Source organism: Oryctolagus cuniculus, chromosome 16 (assembly GCF_964237555.1).
Source record: "Oryctolagus cuniculus chromosome 16, mOryCun1.1, whole genome shotgun sequence".
Lineage (NCBI taxonomy): Eukaryota > Metazoa > Chordata > Mammalia > Lagomorpha > Leporidae > Oryctolagus > Oryctolagus cuniculus.
Window position 1 is genome coordinate 11145939 of NC_091447.1, and position 23603 is coordinate 11169541.

The window sequence follows — 23603 nt, forward strand, 5'->3', positions numbered from 1 at the left end:
CTTGGCCGATCCGAAGCGAGGAGCCAGGCGCTTCCTCCCGGTCTCCCACGTGGGTGCACGGCCCCAAGGACTTAGGCCATCTTCTACTGCCTTCCCAGGCCATAGCAGAGAGCCGTATCAGAACTGGAGAGCTGGGACTAGAATCGGTGCCCATATGGGATGCAGGCACTGCAGGCAGAGGATTAACCTACTGCACCACGGCGCCGGCCCCACACCTTTATGTAGTTTAAGGTTCAGTTCTGTATTCTTTATATAACAGTATTTGATTTGAGAAAAAAGAAACAAAATTAAGTAGAGCCCTAAGTAAAAGGAGATGCATGGATGAGTTTTGCTCCTGCTCCTATCTTCAACTCCATTCTTTCACTCTTGTCCTTACTACCCAGGGAGAGTAGAACCTGACTCCATTGTCAGCTGGCCTGGGATCTCCACACTTTATGTGCGTAAGGGCTTTATCTTTCTTGTCTATAAAATAGGAAAATGTTAAAGGTTTGTGAGGATGAAATGAGATATCACATCATAAACTGACACATGATGAGTACCCTGTAAGTGTTGTTTTTCAATTTTATCCATTTTTCTTCTTTCTCAAATTGCTCAATTTTTCCTTCTCATAGTAGGTTGTTCATGATCTGGTGATATAAAATATAACAATATTGATGCTGTACGCAAGAATCCATATGAATTTCCTATAAAAAGAATCTTGCCTTCACTCTTTTCCATCCATTTAGCTCTCTGATTTTTCTGATTTTTCAATTTCCTGTGTGCTAGGTCAATAACTTGATTATTGAAAACAAGAAATGAAAAAATAATTGTCAAGCAATAAATTGATCCATTAATCTGTAGAGTTAGCTCGTCAAACTCAAGAACATCCACCCTGTCAAATACATTGTAGTTAATAAATAAAATTCATTGAGTAAATCAACTCATCAGAAGACAAAACTTTATTCAAATTTTAGCATTTTATAAAGGCACCTGAGCTCTATTTATCTCTCTGTTTACTATCTTTTGAAGCAATGCACGTTGTTATATTTTGATGATTCTTCAAGATGTATATTTCACTTTCCTTTCTTTCATAGTGTTAATTGACAATGCCCACATTCAGAATACGTTGGCTAGCTATAATCCATGGGATGGCTGAGGACAGAGGGGTCAAGTGCACAAAATGTGTGTTTGGGTGGAGCGTGGAATTGAATTTAAGGTTGGATAAAAGTATGGATGCGGTGCTGTTAGATTGCAGCATTGGCCTGCAAGCATAGCAGTATAAAGGAGGAACATGTGAGGATATTGAGTTCATCCACTCTTTAAACACATTCTGATTATTTCTATGTGTCAGACAAAGTGCTTAGAGCTGGAGTCACAAAGCTTCTTTGAGTCCTGAACACATTTATATACGTGAGGACTGTGGTTGTTTTCTACAGCTGCCATAAAACATTACTGTGAAGTTCATGGCTTCCAACAACACAAAGGCTGTGTAGTTCAGAAGTCTGAACCAGGTCTCAATGGACTGAAAGCAGAATGCTGGCAAGATTGCACTCTTTCCTGGAGGCTCTGGGGGAGCGTGTGTTTCCTGGTCTACTCCAGCTACTTATCAGCTGCCTACATTCCTTGGCCCCTCACTCCCTTCCTCCATCATCAAAGACAGCAACTTCACATCCCTCTGATCTTGCTTCAGTGCAGCCGAGAAAGGTTTTGGGATTTGAAAAACTCATATGCTAAACTGTACTCACCAGGATAGTTTAGGATATTTTCCTACCCTAAGGTCTGCCATCTTAATTCTGTCTACAAAGTCAGTCCTGCTATGCAAGGTAAGATAGTAACAGGTGCCCAGGACAAGGATGTGGACATTTTGGGGGACTTTCTTCCTGCTGCAAGATTAAACATGGACAACAAGCTATAATGAATGACAAATTTTTCATAAGAAGAAGACCCAACATAGACCAAAGATGGGGGAAGAAACCATGGCCAGGGACAATTCAAAGTGGGAGAAAAGGTAGGATTTTACTTAGTACTTGAGAATAAATGCATCCAGGTTAGAGACAGTAACTCGAACACACTATCTACCTTTTCTGCTTCTACTGCCAATGGTCAGTCCAAACTATCTTCATCTCTCATCCAAACTCTTGTTGTACTTCCCTTACTAGTTCCCATATTGACATTAATCTTCTTTATAATATTTTTTCTACATGGGAAGGTCTCAAAGCAAAACAACACAAAAACACAGGAGAAAGCAAATCCTGTGATTCCTCTAGATGAAACCCTTCCTGCCTTTTGGTTTCCATGGGCATAAAAACCTTAACAGAACTCTTAAGCCCTTCCTGACTGGTCCCTCACCTATATTTTGTGCCTCATTTTTCACATGTCTTGTCTCTGATTTCTGCTCTGAGATCAGATTCTTGTTTTAAATTGAGATATGCCTTCATATAATAATATGTGCAGATCCTAAGATTTTTACCAATGCCAGTTCATATGACCCAGAAGAGATCAAGAACATTTTCATCTCCCCAAAAACTTTACTTGTGCCTCTTTTCAGTCGATTCCATTCCCTTTGGAAGCAATCTTTTGAAAATGTTTTAATACCGTAAAGCAATTTTGCCTTTGTTAATTTTACTTACATGTAAGCATGCAATACACATTGCTTTCTATCAGGCCTCTAAAAAAAAAAAAAAAAAGATTTATTTGATAGAGTTACAGGGACAGAGGGAGAGACAAAGAGATCTTCCATCCACTGGTATGCTCCCCAGATGTCTGCAATGGTCAGAGCTGGGCCAGGCCAAAGTCAGGAGCCAGGAGCTTCTTCTGGGTCTCCCAGTGGGTACCAGAGCCCCAAGCACTTGGGCCATCTTCTGCTGCGTTTTCCAGGCTATTAGCAAAGAGCTGGATCAAAAGTGGAGCAGCAGGGACTCGAATTAGCATCAATATGGCATGCCAGCGCTGCAGGCAATTCCTTAACCTACAGTGGGCCACTTTTGTCTGGCTTCTTTCACTCCAGGAAACAAAGTTTTCAAGAGCTATCCACACCATTGACAATCAGTGGTGGTTCTTCTTTATTGTTGTTCATTTTTCTAGTGTCTGAACATATCATAATTTGTTTATCCGTGCATCTATGGATGGATGTATGGCTTGTTTCTAATTTGGGGGAATTATGAATAAAGCTTTCTGTTTCTGAAAGTGTGACAACTTTAGATACTTCACAGAAGTAGAACTATACAGTGTTTGTTGTTTTGTTACTGACTGATGTCATTTAACATGATGTCCTCAAAGACAATGCATATTATAGCATATGGCAGGATTTCCCTTCTTTTCAAGGTTGAATAATATCCTTTTGTATGCATACCATGTTTTTTTTTCTAATCTCCCATCCTCTACCTCTTGACTATTGTGACCAATGCTACAATGAACATAGGTATGCAAATATTTCCTCAAGATTGTATTTTCAATTTTTTATATATCCATATAGTAATTCTATTTTTAATTTTTTGAGAAACCTGAATATCTGAAATTTTTGTACAAGTTTTTGTTGTTTGAGGGCACAATCACTCATTTGGTTGCACATACAGCTAGGAGTAGAATTGTTGGATTACAGGGCAGCCGTGTGTTTCATAGGAAATTTCCAAACTGCTTTCCAAAATGACTTTTCTATTTTCCTTTCCCCCTAGAAATGAATGACAGTTCTGACTGCTTCTTATCCTTACCTACATTTAGTATAATCAGTCTTGACCATTTTAACTTTTTTTTAAGATTTTATTTTTTTAACTTTTATTTAATAAATATAAATTTCCAAAGTACATCTTTTGAATTATAGTGGATTTTCCCCCCATAACCTCCCTCCCATCCGCAACCATCCCATCTCCCGCTCCCTCTCCCATCCCGTTCACATTAAGATTTGTTGCCAGTTATCTTTATATACAGAAGATCAATTTAGTATATACTAAGTAAAGATTTCAACAGTTTGCATTTTTACTTTTCTAATGTGTACAGAATAATATCTCGTTAAAGTTTCAGTATTTTCTTTGAAAAAAATCCTACTCCCATCCACGGCTTTGTTGGCACTTGCCCTCCTCTCTGCTTGGAATACTCATCTCGTCCTCTTCCTCCCCTCACTGAGCCTATAGAATTGTCCCTTTTTCCTTTAGCTCTCACATCAACTGCCACCAACCCCAAATAAGATCAATTCCCCCGTTATACCTTCTCATGTCTCCCCTATATTACTATATTATTCCATATAACATAATTGAAAATGTATTAGCTCATTTGATTAATTTCTATTTCCTCCTATAAGCTTCTCTTGTAAAGGAGCTGTGCCCCAGTGGCTTATTGTTATTTCTCCAACAAAAGTATAGTGTCTGACACCTACTAGGTCCCCAAATACTAATCTGTTAGCAGTCAGTGAACAAAGCCCAGAGACATGGGTGAGTACATGACTACAGTCCCCGGAAAAGCACAGAGTCTCTGGGCAACTGGGATGCTACAGAAATAAATAGGCAGGCTGGGTATAAAGGGGTGATTAGGGCAAGATGGGGAGGAAATGTAAGTATCACTGTAGGAACTTGGGTTGCGTCTTATTTTTAGCAATGAGCTATCAAAGCAAGAGAACATAGGTTTGTGGGTTTTTTTTGGTTTTTTTTGTTTTTTTTTTTTACAGGCAGAGTGGACAGTGAGAGAGAGAGACAGAGAGAAAGGTCTTCCTTTGCCGTTGGTTCACCCTCCAATGGCCGCCGCGGCCAGCGCGCTGTGGCCGGCGCACCGCGCTGATCCGATGGCAGGAGCCAGGAGCCAGGTGCTTTTCCTGGTCTCCCATGGGGTGCAGGGCCCAAGCACCTGGGCCATCCTCCACTGCACTCCCTGGCCACAGCAGAGGGCTGGCCTGGAAGAGGGGCAACCGGGACAGAATCCGGCGCCCCGACCGGGACTAGAACCCGGTGTGCCGGCGCCGCTAGGCGGAGGATTAGCCTAGTGAGCTGCGGCGCCGGCCGCATAGGTTTGTGTTTTCAAAAGATGGTGACATGGAGGAGGAGCCAGCAACCTGCTAAAGAGAAGTCCAAGAAATCTTGTGCTGACTATGGTAATAAAGCCAACCAGTAATGGTAAAAGACATGTAGAAGAAGGGAAACTATTGTCGATAAATTGCTGAGGAATCATAGGCACTTGGCAATGAAATGTGGATGTGAGAGGAAAGAAGTCAAGGATGATGATGCCATTCACTGAGAGAGGAAGAGAAGAAATGGGCTTAAGGCGATTACAGGTTGTAGAACCAAGCGGTCAAAATTGGAAGAAGTTAAGTAATAAGGCATGCTAGGATTGGTAATGGGCACTATTAGAGAATCTATGAGGTGGACGTTTTGGCACAGTGGGTTAAGCTGCCTCTTGGGAATCTTACATCCCTTATTACAGTGCTGGTTTGAGTCCCAGCTGCTTTGTGCTTCTGATCTAGCTTCCTGCTAATGCATCTGGGAAGGCAGCAGAAGTTGGCTCAAGTGCCTGGGCCCCTGCTGTCCATGTGGGAGACTCAGAGCTTCGGACTCCTGGCTTCCGTCGGCCCAGCCGTAGGTGCTCTGTGCATCTCTCTCTCTCTCTCTCTCTCTCTCTCTCTCTCTCTCCTTTCCTCTCCCTCTCCTTCTCCCTCTCCATCCTTCCCTTCCCTTCCTTTCTCGTCTCTCCCTTTTTCCCTCCCTCACACTTTCTGTCAGTATGCTTTTCAAATAAAATAAATATTTAATAAGAAAGAGAAAGTCTGTGAGAACTGCCCCCAAAAGCATGCAGCCAGATGTAGTGTTACGGTCAGGTTTTGTGTGTATTTGCTTTTGTTTCCTTTTTTTTTTTTTTTTTTTTTTCCGGCACATCCTTGTGGTATGAGGGAATATATCTCCAATCATACATGAGGTGTGGAATTATAACACAAGAAATATAGTCTGAGATATTTCTGGAATTTTGTTATAAATTCTTGCTTTGTTCTTCATTTAGATTACTTCTAAAGAAACCATTTATAAAAGCACTTCAGAAGTCATTTATGAAATCTCTACTATGTATAGAAAATGGCATGATGTTGCGAGGAGACAAAAAAGAAAAGTAAAGATAGACCCAAGAGAGAGAACACCAAATAAAATTAATAAAACACGTGAAGACGAAACAGCACAGTATGGAATGAGTTCATGATATTGGAAAACACAGAGTAAAGAAATCAGTGAGATAAACAGACTTGGTTAGGACACACACCCAAGGAGAGTCCTTGGACTCTGGCTTTGAGTTGTGTGGTTTGATGAAAGAAAGGCTGTAACAATTGCATAAACTCATTATTCACCAAAGAAATGCAAATTTAAACAAGACATTGTTTTATGCATATCAGATGGTAAACATTTGTTAGAATTCAAGGTCAGTGCAAAATGTGGATTCCATGAGGTCAGAGATTTGGGGTTTCTTTGTTTTTGTTTTTGTTCATAGCTATGTTTCCAGTGCCTACACCAGAGCCAAAGCACTTAGCAGACACTCAGTCACTATGTCCATTATCAAGGACAAAACTGGTAAACTGAGTAGCGCTAGCCCTGGTGGAGATGTGGGGCTTTGGAGCCATCAGAGCTTTGGGCAGCAGAAGCTGTGGCAGTCCTGGTAGAACAATGTAGCATCATTAAGTATGCACAAGACTTTTGCCCTTGCCTGCTCCGTGGCTCAACAGGCTAATCCTCCGCCTTGCGGCGCCGGCACACCGGGTTCTAGTCCCGGTTGGGGCGCCGGATTCTGTCCCCGTTGCCCCTCTTCCAGGCCAGCTCTCTGCTGTGGCCAGGGAGTGCAGTGGAAGATGGCCCAAGTGCTTGGGCCCTGCACCCCATGGGACACCAGGAGAAGCACCTGGCTCCTGCCATCGGATCAGCGCGGTGTGCCAGCCGCAGCGCGCCGGCCGTGGCAGCCGTTGGAGGGTGAACCAACGGCAAAAGGAAGACCTTTCTCTCTGTCTCTCTCTCTCACTGTCCACTCTGCCTGTCAAAAAAAAAAAAAAAAAAAAAAAAAAAACATATGCCCTCATAATCCTACTTCTGGGAATGGATAGCAAAGACATTCTCATCTAGGGTCATGAGAGTACATGAAAATTCCCTGCTTTGTAGGTGGAGGGTTGGTGCCAAGCGTGGTGTCTATTCCTGGGAGAATGAAGAGTTAAAAAAAGTGGTGAATGCACACTCTGGGGACACTACCTAGTAGTCACCAGCTATAGATCTGATAATCAGCTGGGTAGATCTAATAAATGCAGTACTGAGTGAGAAAATTAAGAAGTAGAAATTTAAGTTTACATAAAGTAAATATACCTGCTCACAGTAATATATAGCTTTAAAGAAGACCTACAGACAAAATGTCTGCAACAAGCATTGGATAGGTTGCCTCTGAGAAAGAATAGGAATGGCAGAAATATATAAGGATTACATTAAATCAATAATACAGTAGGGGCCGGCACCACGGGTCATGGGAGACCAGGAGGAAGCACCTGGCTCCTGGCTTTGGATCTGCGAAGCTCCGGCCATGGCGGCCACTTGGGGGGGGCGGTGAAACGGAAGGAAGACCTTTCTCTCTGTCTCTCTCTCTCTTACTGTCTAATTCTGCCTGTCAATAATAATAATAATAATAATACAATAAGGAATGTGTCTTACTAAACAATGATATTATATGTAAGTTCACACGTATTATTTTAATACCACTTGAAGGCAAAGCACATGCATTTAGTTTATATCAGATCTCAGGTGAAATTCTTTGATTTATGGTTTCCATTTTTTTAAACTATGACTTTTGGACCAAATCGATTTGGCCCTTCCCTTAATCTGTGGAAACTTCATTCTTCTTGGCAAACAGCTAAAGTTCACGGTGAGGTTTGCTCTGGCTGACATAGAAATTGTAATAAAATGTATATTTGGTGGGTTCATTTTCTCCTTAGCTCTGAATCTATATTTTCTCCACCTCCTGCAAGTGAAATTAAATTCAAAGATGTTGCCATTGCATGTCACCTGACTGTGGTTTTGTTACTGCAGGTACATTAGGCATGTGTCCATGGTGGATCAAAACATGTAGCCCTCTCATCTCCAAGAACACTAATTCTCATTCTTTTCCCCTGCAAAATAGCTGTGAAAAGGTCATCTCTCACATGTTCACTCTCTGAGTGGTCCATAAAGATGATTGCCTTAAGAAGTCTTCCTGATAAAAATATGCACACATACAAAATAGCTACACAGGGACAGGAATCAAGTCAAGACAAGACTACCTCCACTGAGAGCTAAGTGAATGAGGAGAGACTCAAGATAAACCTAATGCCAACTACACATTATTTGATCATTTTGTAACGAATATCTTATAGTTCATAAAACATGTTTTCTTATATTAATTCAATCAATTCTAAAGACCCCAGGGCAGGTCAAGAACCATTGCTTCCATTTTAAAGAGAAAATTGAGAATCCAGAGCTATTGACTTGTTGCAAGTTAAGTTTTAGAAAGTGGCAGACCTGGGGCTTGAACACCTTCATCTACCTTGAAATCAGGGTGTTTTCCAACTTTCTGTGCAATTAACGTTTCTCTGCTGCAGATACAGAGGGTAATTGGTTAGTTGTATGTGTCTGTGTGTGTGTGTGTGTGAGTGTATGTGTGCGATTCAGTAGAAGATGGACAGCAGTTAACAAACTATGTTTAAAAAAGGACTATTAGTATGAAACAGTTTTCGAGGTAGGAAGGAAGAAAAGCATGTATGATGAAAAGCTTTATAATGTTGCAACAGAAGAGGCCCAATTTTTACTAGTGAGTGGCATGATGTTGCACTCCCAAGGCCAAGATTGACGGGTGTAGAATGTGTAGACCCTCCTCCAAAGGGTAATAACTGTCTCTGGAGTTCCTGCCACATTGAGTCCTGGGTCTTAGGGGGAGAACCTGCTGTGGTGGCTTTGGGTTAGAAATAGAAAAATGTGGTCTCCTTTAGAAGTTCCAGTATGAATTTTCTACAACTGTATTATCCACAGGTACTCAAATGTGCATAAGTTTGGATATCAATATATGTTAGTTTAGAATCTTGAATATTTTCCTTAATTTAAATTTTCTCTTCTTGGAATACTGAACAATTTAGATAGAAGATATTTTAAACTCTGATATACTCTTATAAACTCTGATACTTAGCCACCCCCTCCTGATTTTGAAAAGTCCTGGACAGACTATAACTGCCTAAGAAATTATTAATTTTTTTGTTTTTTAGTAATCCACATGGACTCTTTTAGATCTTTCCCCTTTTGGTAACATGAAATAATAAATATCAATTCTTCTCATTCTTTATTTCTTAAAGAAAGGTGGTGTTAAAGTCTTTGTTATCACCATTCTACAGATAAAATGTTTTAATGTTTTATATTTATTATAAAAATGCTAAGCTCGCATGCTGACTGCTTTCATTTAAAGATGTATTGAAATTTTTGACTCTTTGTCCTTACAAATTTGAACAATACCATAGTAAAAGCATCCATTTATCTTCAGAAACAGCTGCGTTTTAAACAAAGCATTATTTTCTTCTAATATGAAAGCAGCGTGTTACAGAATCCCAGAAAGTGGACACACACGAGGAAGAAGAAAATGAAAACAACCTACCTTGAGGGACCTATCTACCAAATAATGTGCCTCGTGACAGTAGCAGAGTGACAGATCTGTGCGTGTGTGCCCTTCCACAATATATCATGGGGTTGGCAGGGGACAAAGGGACAAACTGAAACCATTGAGTAGCGAGTGTGCTGTTGTGTTTGCAGTTTACAGATCCTTCTTTTTTTAACCTTCACTTATTTTGTAAGAAACGTCTTTTTTTTTTTTTTTAATCTCTCATGGTTTGCACCTGAAACGGTAGCTTCACAATAGTGCAGTTGCAACATTAGCAAAATTACAGCACTCAGATTCAAAGTTAATTCTCAGGCACCTCTAATCCCAGTAATCTTTCCACAGCAATCCAGCTGCCTCCTATATCTGGATTCCTGCTACAATCTGCTCTTTTGACTAAATTAAAAATCCTTCTAGAAGTTTGCCTTCAAACACCCTCAAAGTGTTACTAAATTAAGGTTACATCTCAAGTATAAATTTTCAAGCAATTAGTTTTGGTTTTGCCCAAGCAGAACACCCCACAGAGGATGCTGAATAAAAACTATTTACTCACAACCATAGTGCATTTCTTGTAAAAGCCTTGGGTCTGTAGCAGCGATTTGCTAATCAAATTCAGAATTTGATTTGAAATGCCTCGGGCAGGCAGCCAATCCAGCTATGAAAGGGACAGAAGCAAAAACCAGAACCCTGGCCAGTCTCCTCCAGAAGCTAGCGGGGTCCTTTGCTCTCCTTAGCAAACTGGTTCCATAGGAAATCACTGCAATTGCTCCTCAAATGAAATATCATAGCTAATTTTTTCAATAAATTATTGGACTCTACTAGACACAAAACATGTACGTTTCGGAATCTAGAGTTATAAAATATTCTGACATGTTTTAATATAAACAGGAACATTTCCAATGATTGCTTGGATCTAAAATGTTTTTCCACTTGACATTTGTTTATACTTCCTAGGAAAGAAATTCTATTTATGGATAACTGAATAACACAAATAAACATCAGAGAGAGCTGAAAAATCAGCTTTGATTATGCATGAAAATTTACAATGTCATTGTGTACTCTTATGCCGTGTTCTGATTGCCTGTTTATTTTTACAGAACTGCTGGTGAGCCCATGGAAGAGGAACCAGCCTTGTGAAGTGCCAAGTCCCCCCCTCCTATATTTCCTGTGTGTGACATCATTGTGTATCCCCCCCACCCCCACCCCAGCACCCTCACACAAGTCTTGTCTGCTGCCTGGGTGGCACAGATTCGATGGAACATAAACACTGGGCACAAAATCCTGAACAGCAGCTTCACTTGTTCTTTGGATGGACTTGAAAGGACATTAAAGATTCCTTAAACGTAACCGCTGTGATTCTAAAGTTACAGTAAACCACGATTGGAAGAAACTGCTTCCAGCGTGCTTTCATTAGTCTGAGTGACCCATTCCCAGACACAAAGTATGAGCTAGAAACATCCGATACAGCACTAGATAGTGTTAATTTCAGAAGCTAGGCCAGCCAGTGAAATCTGGGGCAAAACCCAAAACATATTCGTTCTTGACATTCTGATCAGCTTTTATTGGGTAATTTTTTGTCAAACAGTCTTAAATTGTTTACAGGATTTGCTTTCAACTATGAACGGATAGCAATTCCAGGCAGATTGCAATGGATTTTTCTGGTTTTGTTTTTCTGCCTTTGTTTCAACACACAGTTCAGCTCTTCCTTGGAAGAGTTCAAGATGTAGGGACAAGGATGAGGTTTTCTCAGTGGGGTTAAACCACGCAGTGTCTCCAAGGTGAATGCCAAAGGACCCTCACAGGCTGTATGCAGTGGCTCCATACTCGTTTAAGACTCACCCTGCTGCCCTCACAACCCTCCCGTGTTCTCACACATGGGCGGCTTGCAACTGTGCTGGAGGCGGGAGTCTCCATCCCCAGCATACAGCCCTCATCTGGGTGATGCTGTAGCTCTGAGCACATGTTCCACCAACGAGTTTCAGTGTCTTTGGAAAGCACACGCTTTGTCAAAGACGGTCTCAATTTGTTCCAAACCCACCAAGAACTCACTCTCTTGCCTTTCTTGTTTCGCCTTCTGTCTCTTCCTTTTTTCTTTCCCTTCATCCTTCCTTCCTTTAGAGAAACTGAACTTTAACCATCACCTCCCCCTATTACTCAGGGGCTTTGGCTATTTATTTCTTACTTTCTGGATTAACATGTTGCTTTGTCAGATTGCATTCTTTTATCTGTGAAACCGTTGAGGCAAATAGAGCTTAAGCAACATCGCTGAAATTTCTAGACCTTTGACATGTGTTTATGAAGGTGCTGCTTGTTTAAAGTCACCTTGAATTAACCTAGAAGTTGTGCCTTCATATGAAAACAAAGCAAAACTTAACCTTTACCCATGTTGCCTTAGTGTCAAAGGTTAAGAATAAAGGAGGTTAATTCTGTTAAAATCTGCCTACTAAATACAAGTAGGTTATCCCCTACGTCTAAAAATTCATTTCTATGTAAACTCCAACACCTGAAGACATTGAGGTAGAATACCTCACAGTATTTAATATTTGACAATGCTTTTGAAAGAGTTGATTTTTTTTCCCCCTAACTCAAAGGATATATTAAAGCCATAAGTGAAGATTGTCATGCTTTTATTCAGAAATCTGAAAGAAACCTTAATTAAAACAAGGTTTTAGGGCAGGCCATGATATGAAAGATAGGGAACAATGTGGTTTTAGTTAGAGAGGACTCAAACCTGTAAATCAAAGATGAAAGATTTCACTCAAGTAGAATTATATAACTCCCTTTTGTTATACAGTCAGACCATATTTTTCATGCATTTGATTTTTTTAGGATTACCATTTTAATTTTAAAGACTTTTATTACATATACAAAAATGGCTCAATACTTGGTTTAACATCTTAGAAATCTGAGACACCCTTTGAAATAGGAAATCTGAAATGGAATGTAACTGAGTATTAGGTAAAAATTGCTTTCATTGCAGAAGGGTTAGGTCAATGTAGATTCATAATAGTAACGGATTTTTTGTAAATTTCATTTTCTTGATCTTTTCACAGGAATTCATGCCAATCATATTTGTTCACTTTTGTTATTTTGCAGTAATTGCATGAGGAAATTTACTTAAGAAAATCAAATAGTGGAGCTATTTAAGAAGAGGCTCCCCATCTTTTCAAAAAGGAAAGTTATGTTTTAATTGAAAACATAATTGTGAAGTTTTAAAGTCAACTTCATAATTTTCTCTGTTATTACCCTTCACTCCTCCCAAACAATTTTTAGATGTTGAATAAGAAAATAAAAAGGTGTTATGTAAACTCACTTAGGGAATTTCTTATAGCCATTTAACTACATCTTGTAGTTTTGCCATCAATCTGAGAAAGCCAGATCACTGGGATATCTTCATGGCTACTTAGGTTTAAGACATAACCCTTCAATGATTTAATGTCACATCCTTCCGTGTGACACTGAACCCAGTGGGCTGCAGATAAGAGTCATTAGGATACCTGGAGAGGCAGATGAACTGTGGCGAGGATGAATCACAGCTGAATGCCGTAAAAAGAACCTGAAGACAGAATGTGGACTTTGGGAGAATATCGGCATTTCTTTTGAAATAGATCAGTACATTTTGAAGGTGCAGTTTCCTTCACTTATACATTTAAAAAAAAATTCTCACTATAGTTCCCTGTGAGAGGTTATAAGTATTCTCAAGTATTGTCGATAATAAGCCTCTTTCTTATCTTTTTGTTGAAAGAAAATCACATAGGCTAACAGTCTTAGGTCAACTCGTACATGGTAAATACAAATAATGATTTTGTGTGAAATCTAGAAGTAAACATGCTAGGAATCTAATTTAATAAGACCTCATAGTAGGTATAAAACACATAAAACTAATTTTCCCAATCATACAGTACAATCTGTGGTTATGTATTAAATTGAAAAAGATAGACAGTTTTATTAGACAGTGAACAAAATGTACTTTAAGTGAAAGCAGGGGCTATGTTATTACTACATAGTTCATGGGTGAACTATTTTGAGATAAAATATGTTTAAAGATCTTAACAAATATACAATATCAGTGGTGGAAAAAGAAGTCAACTTTTGGAGAAAACAGATATTTAGAAAAGAATTACTGCAGGTCACATTTGCATAACCAGCCCAGGAACAAGACTTTCCCTTCAGTGTTTACTGCAATGCCTGCAGGACAGGCTTGCTCCCATCTTGGTTAACTGTGGTGGCCTGAGGCCTTCTCCCCACCACAGCTTCAGAAACTGCAGGATGAGTCTCTTCACAGTGCAATACAATCTTATTTCCAGAGACCTCATAAAGCGTTGTGGATTTACTGGGTTTCTTTACAGACTCTGCATGGCACTGAAGTAGAATGATTACATGGAAAATCTGGGAGAAAATGCCTCTTCTTGTGTTTTATCTCTGCACTGCACATTTAGTACACTTTAGTTAAGCCTTTCTCACTCCTTAGCTCTGGAAAGTTTGGTCTCAATGTATCTCCATGAAAGGATTATTAAAAATCTAACAGCCACCAAAGAAATAAACCAGAATTGTCCATCTCAAGTGGTCTGTTCTGAGCTTGAAATATTGGTCACTTCCAGGGGCATCCGCCTTGACTTCCTTCTCTGGCCTTAGTGATGAAGTCACCTGTCCTGCTGAGAAAATTAAAAAAAAAAAAAGAAAAAAAAAAAAAAGAAAAAAAAAAAAAAGAAACAACACACCTGCTCCAACACACCTGTTTATCTGTTTCCATAAAAAGTGCATTTTTCTTTTTTCTTTCATTTTTGTTTTTAAATTTTTATTAATATAAGGAGAACAGATTTCATGTTTTTCAAAGGTACAGTTCTAAGATAACCTTCTTTCCTACCTTCCCCCCACTTGCCCCCTCAATTCCCCTCCTTCTTTCCTTATTTTTTTCTTAAATTTTTTGCAAAGAGATAATTTTAATTCCTTTTGTAATTACAGGTTTAATTCACCACTAACCATGATATTCAACAAATAAAAAGTAGGAAGATCACAGTTCCACAGGAGTACAAAGATTAAAAACAGTTTTTTTTACCACCAAAAGCAGTGAGAATCAGATGATCTATGCTAAGAAATGAAGCCATTTTATTGTTGTCTTCCAAACTGGTCCTCAACATGGTCATTATCATCATCAAATGTGTTGTGTTCGCAAAGGACACAATTATACCTGGTCTCTAGCTGTAGGTTGTGCTCTTTACTGGCCCTTGAATGCAGTATTGTGAAATATTCATCAGCACCATCACTGGAATGTGTGAGGACCTCTCTGTGGCTTCCATTCCTGGGCATATTTCCATTGCCTCTTACCAGAGTGCTTGGACTCCAGCAGACACTTCTTGAAGTGGCACTGATCAGGTGCCAGAGGGTGAAATTGTCAAGGAACACAATGGACCCACACGGCACTGTAGAATTTGCTTCCTCCGAATTATCCACAGTTTAGTTTATCCATGATATTCCTTGCTGATTTTATATAATACGTGAAACAGTAACATTTATTAACAGGAAGGAAATGTCTGAGTCAGACAATTAAACCTTAAACTATTGATCTGGGTCTGTTTGAACTCAGTCTGAAAGGTAATAGTTTTCCAACAATTTCTCAAATCATCTTAATTCCCAGGCTGGAACAATCAGCAAATATATGGTGGATTCACTGGTCCGTGCCAACCTATTTAACCAATGCTTTCCTTTCCGGTCTTCCCTATTTTCCCTGCTTGGCTGCCAATGCCAAAATGCCATAGTTAAACAATCAGAATAATTTCTGAAATCTCTGTTTCCCAAGCAGAAATAGCCTTGACAACTCATCTACTAAAATACAACTAGGCATACAGCCTTCAGTCCACTTTACATAAATGATGATCTCTTAGATACACTTTATTTTCTTTTGTTATCTCTTCCTTTATAAAACCCATTTGACTTTTTTTTTTACTATTTTTATTTTAAAGGATAGAGTAGGTTATTGTGTTTTGGCTCTACATCTTTTATTTGGCACATTATCTTATTAATACAGAATTTTTCTTTTTGTTTCTAATGGTTTTCTGCCATTCTTGCTACTGCTTAATTGTATTGTGCTAGTTGTTGTGTAGAGAAGATGTACTTGTAAGTCCCTAGCTCTTTGAAAGATGTCTTTATGAGTCAAACCTACAAGCATAAACTCCCACTTGAAGAAAAGGAGGCAGAGGATAAAGTTTAAATCAATATTATTTGAAAGTAAGACATTCCAGGATAATGAAAGAAAATTGGAATACTTTTATTTTTCTGTTATCGTCTCAGATACATTGAAGCAAGTTGCAACTTCAGATATAATGGGGAGGGTCAAATATTTTCTGGAATATTGTGACTATGCCCTTTGGCTTTCATTGTTGTTCTCTCTCTCTCTCTCCTTTTTTTTTGGAGTTGGCTTTCTATAAAAATTGACGGAGCCATTGAGCCATTGAAAATTATCTGGCCATTAGTTCTATTCATGGAGAATTGAATAGAGACTAGGTAATAAAAAACTGAAGAATTCAGAATTTTAAAATCTGAGTTGAGTTGGCACCTTCTTGAGTATACGGATTGTTTTATATAAGAATTTCCATCTGCTCTTCTTGAGTTGTAAGATTCTCAAACATTTTTTGGCTATGCAATGTCAATGTATTATCTCCATAATATCCAGGTTTTAAGGAAATGTCCTTTCAGTGGTTGCTAGGCAACAACTTTCTGTTAAAAAATGAGTGACTACTTTGTAGGTTGGAGCTTTGGCAGTTTGTGTCATTTGAAAGCAGACATATTGATGTCAGGTGGGCATGGCAGACAGGAAATCGTCATTTCTTACTTTTGTGATTAAACACTCTAGCCCAGTCTTGATGATGTGTACACCAATCATCTGGAGTTTCTGGCTTAGTATAAAGTTAAAATGTCTTTTCTATTGTGGTTTGATATCTGTTTCTGTAATGAGATCAGTTTGTTGCTCTCTGTGCATCAGTGGTTTTGCCCTGAATTTTCTTGGCCAGCGTTCACCAAATCTGTCATCCAGAGCTGCTGAGAAAAACACATCGCCAAACTTCTTCTTAAAACTGTGCTGCCAGTGGTCTTTTCCCAGAAGTGAAGAATAATTACTTAATAAATTGATACCCAATAACAAAACCATTGTTGAACGTGCTCCTGGAATGTTCACCTTCTTTCTGATTCCTTTTTGTATTTAAAAACACAACGGTGTATTCCAAATTACTGTTATGTTGATGCTGTCATGACACTCTTCAAAGAGATTGAAAGGTCCCCCTTTTGTCTTGTGTTTTCTACTGAATTAGATTTTCCTCTAGTCCTATGTGAATAAAAACTATTTGAAATAAAAGTGTTCTTACTTTTCAACATTCTGGGTCTACCATTAAACTCTGCTTATCTCATATTTGACAAATACTTGGGGAAGAAATAAAATTATTCCTATTTGTTAATTACCATAACATACACTGTCCGGTCTCATAAATTGAGAAGATTTACTTGCAACTAAATCTCCCTAATAATGAAGTAAGAATTCACAAAATTTGAAAAAAGTAAATTAAAACAGGGTTGTTGTTTGAATGTAGCTGGGTTGGTCACGACAAAGAATAGCAACAGCTCATATTGATAAAGCACTTATCATGTGCCTGTCACTCTATGGAACACTGTCCCAGAATTCTATTTCTTCATGTGTGTTAATACTCCCATTTACAGAAGAGAACAACAAGCATTGAAAAGGTTAACACACCTCTTGTTAGAAATAGTAGAGACAGTATTTTCTTCCCATCTATGTCTCTCTCTAGTTGTACAATCTATCCTCTTTCCAAATGGCATAAATGACATATCAAAGATGACACATTAAAGATATTCTTTAGATGAAAATCTGTGATTAACTATCAGAATAAACTGTATGCTCAAGCTCTGGTAATGTAAAGATTTTATTAAATTAAGGGGAGCTCATAATTGTGGCTAGGTTTATACAGTAAGTACAAGTTACAAAACAGTCTTTTCTTTCTCTATTTCAACATCTTTCTTTAATCTAGCCAAGAACCTAAGATGTGTTTGGAACACATACTCCACAAACTCTTGAAATCCATTCCAAGACCAATACTTATTTTTGTATTGTATAACCCCCTGCAATGTCTAATGTTCTAAAACATAACTGTTTCCAGTGGACAATAGTTTGGGTTCCTTCTGGGCAAAGATAGTAATATTTTGTCTAACAGAAAGTAAACTCATGATGAAGTGGGTGGGTAGAGTCTAGTTTCAATGGTAAACACCTTTGGTTTAATCAGATTTGTCAAGTGGCAAATGTTACTTCATGGTTCTCTGTTTCTTTTATGTTTCCATGGTGAAAAGAAGAGCAATTGAAAATGTGAAGTACAAATGAAAAAAAAAAAAAAGAATGTCACATTGTTAGTTAAAAATCGTAGTTTGTAGCTGAAAATAAAAGTCTAGAGAATTATTTTTACTACTTAATATTTTAGTAGTTCTCTAGTATTATTGAACTCAAAGTACTTCTAAGCATTGTAATTACTCCTCAGTTTTGTGGTATCAGTACGCTACATAAATGCCCATGCCCTTCCAGGTTGACCAGGAACGGATTTGTCCTCTGCAAATGCTAATAAATGCTTTGGGAAGGCTGATAGCTGTTCTCTCAAATGCCATAAAGTCCCGTGAGAGGAGTGACTCAACAGATGAGTACAAGGAAGCTTAAAGTGCAGGACAAAACCCACCTTTAGTACCTTTACTGTATTCAATCTAATCACATTCACTAAATGCCTACGCTATGTCACATGTATCTAGTACTTGTTCTTAGAACAGCATGGAAAATTAACAAGAAAATTGGCATGCTAAGTATATACAAATGAACAAAGTTTCATTAATACTCCCTCTGATACAGCTGCAAAAGGAATAATACAATACCTTCCGTTTTAGAATTTGTGAGGCTAAGGCTTTAAAGAAAGCATGTCCTATGTCCAATCTTCAAGGAAGCAGAGAGAGAACACACTCAAGGAATATAGTTGCTGTCCTGATTACACATAGTTATATTCACAGCCAGATTGGAGCACAGCCTTATCAAGACAGTAAATATGACTTAGGGAGTCTGTGAATGTGCATTTCTTCTCCAACGACTACCAAAACAAAATTCACTTAAAAGCATATGGCATTCAGAGAAAGAGAGGAACTTGATTCTGTAAAAAGCCTTAAAAAATTCCCTTAAAAATGACTTCCTCAATTCGAGTCACTTGTTTTTCTCCCATTATTTCCTTGTAAATAAATCAGTTAATTATAATTTCTAGTCCAGTCCCCGACAATCAAATTCTACAGTAACCAATTCTGCTTTATTCACTTTGCTCAAAGACATACTTCTCAATCTCTTAACTATCTTGATAAGCAGTGTTTTCAGTTCTTTCAGCAGACCCCAAACCCTGATCAGCTGTAATATCCTCATCAGATTATGTTTAAAAGGATTCTCTTTGCCACTAAAACTACGCAACCATTTTGAAGCTTTAATTCCCCCTGTTTAGCCAGATGGATTCCAGCTCCTTTCTTAGTTTCACACATGTCCACCTCTCTCACTAGACTATGAAGTTCAAGCCAGATGTCTCATGCAACCAAAAACACTGCTTTTACAGTTAGTACCTATTTGTGAGTGGATTGCTAGATGCTATGCAGTGGTCTCTTCTTGTCACCTGCCTTCTTAAACTCAATGAAAAGTGGACAGGAAAGTATAGGGAGGTTCCCATTGTAATCGGTGTTACAAAATTGTTATCCTTTGTGTTGAGATCAAACCAAGTCAGATTTTTAGAGCTTTAAGAAACAATTTCAAAAGCAGCCAAGTATACCAATCCTGTTTATATTCTTTTTTTTTTTTTAAGATTTATTTATGATTTGTTTGAAAGAATTTCACAGGAGAGGCAGGGAGAGAGAGAGGGAGAAAGAGAGAGAGGGGTCTTCCATCTGCTGATTCACTCCCCAAATGGCCACATCGGCCGGAACTGCGCTGATCTGAAGCCAGGAACCAGGAGCTTCCTCTGGGTCTCCCATGCAGGTGCAGGGGCCCGAGTACTTGGACCAAATTCCACTGCTTTCCCAGGCCATAGCAGAGAGCTGGATCAGAAGTGGAGCAGCCGGGTCTCGAACGGACACTCATATGGGATGCCGGCACTGTAGGTGGCAGCTTTACCTGCTACACCACAGCGCCAGCCCCGATCCTGTTTATATTCTAAGGACATTCCAGTTTGGTTGACATATTCCCAGAGGAGAGAATGCAGGCCTAGGAATCTAGACATTTGATTTCCAGTCCTATTTCTACTGTGTCTTAACATGCTCCCTGTGTGTTCTCATGTCTGTAATTTCCTTATTTTTCTCCTTTAATGATTTGAAACTTAAACATTCTGCTTGTGTCATTTTAGGGAAATTTTATATCATTTTTCTATTATCTTAGTGATGACTCACATCATTAAAATATAGACAACATAAAGGCCAGTGATCTCAATCACACATCTCTACCTCCCTCTCACAGAATACAAAGCTGTTAAGTAATAATAATTCCTATGTATCCTAGATTATCTTACATCTCATTATTTACCAATGTTTGATTTCATCTCATTTTTAAAACTTTGTTTATAGTAATCATTGCTACAAATCAGAGACTATGACTACATTTCCAGTTGTGACAACAATAAAGATATTAAATCAGTAATTATCCAGGTTTCATCATGTTTGCTGATTTTTTTGCTCAGTAATTTTCCTCGCACCCCACCTATTTTCTTATTCAGGATGGAAGTAATTAACTTCATCCTATTTGCAGATGGCAATTTGTGTATATTTTTGACCTTACTCTTGAATAGTATGTTGGCCAGGTATAGAATCCTATGCTTTCCATTATATTTTTCTCCACACGGTTAGGTATCATTTTATTGTATTCTGCCTCTACCTTCACTATCAAGATGTCTGTAGTTGCCTGATAATTATTAACTATAAAATAATCTGGTTTTGCTCTTTAGCTCTTTAAGATCCTATCTTTGAGTAGATATGCTTTTTGGATTTAACATGGAGGAGGCTTAATGTATTGTCTGAATAACTGAAGATTCAATTCTTTCCTCTATTCTGAAAAATTCTAATTGGGAATAGTTTCTATCTCTTTTTATTGCTTCTTAGATATGACTTTTAATAAAAATGAATGGAGCCGGCGCCGCGGCTCACTAGGCTAATCCTCCGCTTTGCAGCGCTGGCACACCGGGTTCTAGTCCCGGTTGGGGCGCCGGATTCTGTCCCGGTTGCCCCTCTTCCAGGCCAGCTCTCTGCTGTGGCCTGGGAGTGCAGTGGAGGATGGCCCAAGTACTTGGGCCCTGCACCCCATGGGAGACCAGGATAAGTACCTGGCTCCTGCCACTGGATCAGCGCGGTGCGCAGGCCGCAGCGCGCTGGCCGCGGCGGCCATTGGAGGGTGAACCAACGGCAAAGGAAGACCTTTCTCTCTCTCTCTCTCTCTCTCTCACTGTCCACTCTGCCTGTCAAAAAAATAAAAAAATAAAAAATAAAAATAAAAATGAATGGATAAGTCTCCCTCTGTACTTCTCTGTAATCTTGTGTTTTTCACTTTCTGTTGCATTATCACTTTCTGTTGTGCTTTTTGAATAATTTCTTCTAATTTTATTATTTATTTTACAAATTTTAACTTTCAAAGGCCGTATTATTCACTCTTAAGATATATGCTCACATCTCTTTTAATATTTTATTTAAATATTTCATTAAAGTTTCCATTTTCTTCTTCCAAGGTTTCTTTCTTTCTTTCTTTCTTTCTTTCTTTCTTTCTTTCTTTCTTTCTTTCTTTCTTTCTTTTTACTTAATACTAATTCTCAATACATCTAGCTTGTTGTGGAGTATCCTATGATGCTCCTATGATACTATCCTGTAGTGGAGTATCCTATGATCTCAAATACTCAAGTATTTGCCTATATCACTTGGTTCTCTCCTCTGAAAATGTTCACTGTGAATTCGTTTTCAGTGAAACTTTTATGTACAGGCATTCCTTGTCATCTGGATTGGAAACATATCCCACTCAAGTGGTATTGAATTTCCTTCTGGCATGTATTCCAACAGTTTTACCACCTAGAACTATTTTAATTCCTTTTTATATGCTTATCCGTTATTTAATCATATAACTAATATGAATTTAAATGACAAATCTATGTCCATGATCACCAATGCTCAGGAGAAATATTTTTCCCTACCCAGTGTCCACAGAAAACCAAATTCCTTGTTGTCATTCTATTGCTGGTGGACAATTTTTTTTTTTTTTTTTTAGTCTACCTTACCACTTGAGGGAGAGCCTTGCAAGGATCTTGGATTAATTGTGAGCATATGTGATAAGATGTGTGTCTCTATTTCAATTCTCAAGAAATCCCAAGATTTCTTCTTCATAGAATGTTACGTAAGCCCTTGGGTTGCCTACATCACCAACTACCCTCGGCTGAATTCCAAGCCAGTGAAAACAGCTCTTCCACTTGCTACTCTGTTTTTCAGTGCCTTTTCCCTTCCCCATAGTTGAAGGTTTTCCTTCCTTTCATGAATTCAGCTAAACATTTAAAAGAGAAGTCCAGGGGCTGGCACTTTTGTGCAGCAGGTTAAAGCCCCGGCCTGCAGGGTCTGCTTCCCAAATGGGCACTGATTTGAGTCCTAGCTGCTCCACTTCCAATCCAGCTCTCTGCTAATATACCTGGGAAAGTAGTAGAAGACGGCCAAGACTGTACCCATGTGGGAGACCCAGAAAAAGCTCCTGGCTCCTGGTTTCAGATCAGCTCAGCTTTGGCCTTTGCAGCCATTTGGGGAGTGAACCAGCAGATGAGAGACCTCTCTTGCTCTCGCTCTCGCTCTCCCTCTCACTCTGTCTCTGTCTCTACCTTACTCTGTAGCTCTTTCAAATAAATAAATCTTAAAAAATAAAGTAAAATAAAAAAAAGAGAAGTCCATCCAGCATCCATTGGACTTTATCACAGACTTGCTGCATTTTAACTGGCCCTTCACTCACACAGATTTGGAAGTGGTCTCGGGCTCCTTCCATAAAATAAGAGGATTGAAAACCTGATCTCAGAGCTGGTATTGTGTCACAGTGGACTAAGCCTCCATATGCAACAATGGTGTCCCATATTAGACCATCATAAGCCCTAGCAACCCTAATTCTGAGCCAGCTCCCTGCTAATATATTTGGGAAGGCAATGAATGATGACCCAAATGCTTGGGCCTCTGCCACCCACGTGGGAGTAGTCATTTGGGGAGTGAACCAGCAGATGGAAGATCTTTCTGTTTCTGTCTTTCCCTCTCTCTGTGTCACTCTGCCTTTCAAATAAATAAATCTAAAACAAAACAAAACAAAACAAAAACCCTGATCTCCATGCGTCCCCTTAGCTCTGATAGTCTGAATTCTTCATATGTATGGAATTGAAACTTCTGAAGCTGTTAGGCATTCCACGAGCTAAGAGAGCTCTCACTCTAAGTAATGGACAGCCAGTGCTGCTTCAAAAGAGAAAGCAAATTAGAAACACATAGACCCTCTGCAGATACTTGGCTACAGATAATTGCTTATGCTCATTGTACCTTCTGATACTGTGGTGTAGGAGTGGTTCCTTCCGTGGCTGTGTGTGTTGGCAACAAATGAAAAGAGGAAAGACTAGTAGTGAGTGCTACTTGTCTGAACCTTGGAAATGAGGACAGGATTACATACAGGCAAAATTTTCTTTACTCCCAGAACATGGCAGGAAAACAGATAGCCATTACATACCGGCGAGTGAGAGATACGGGCTAAGTCTTGGCAGGCACAGTCTTACGTGAGGTCTCATTCCTTCAGTTCTGCAGGACACACTGTGGCCATGTTAATGTTCAGGCCTCACATTCCTTGCTGATGAAAAAGGTTTAGTGAATACACTACCCAGTTCTTCTAGCTGTGAAATGACAGGCACCTTCCTCTTATTCGGGCTACCCTTTTCTGAATACCTTGAATATAT

At 39.0% G+C, this 23603-nt stretch overlaps 1 protein-coding gene across 37 annotated transcripts in view; it reads left to right on the forward strand.

Moving 5' to 3' along the window:
* Positions 1 to 10984, forward strand: part of HDAC9 (histone deacetylase 9) — a 1002499-nt gene extending 991515 nt beyond the window's left edge. For all 37 annotated transcript variants that reach the window (XR_011383068.1, XR_011383069.1, XM_051853225.2 and 34 more), the window contains one exon: positions 10692 to 10984. Coding sequence is in view for 35 of the 37 variants with exons in the window: in XM_051853225.2 (XP_051709185.2) it covers positions 10692 to 10731 (40 nt within the window). In the remaining 2 variants the exon portion in view is untranslated. The remainder of the gene's footprint in view (positions 1 to 10691) is intronic.
* The last annotated feature ends 12619 nt before the right edge of the window (positions 10985 to 23603 follow it).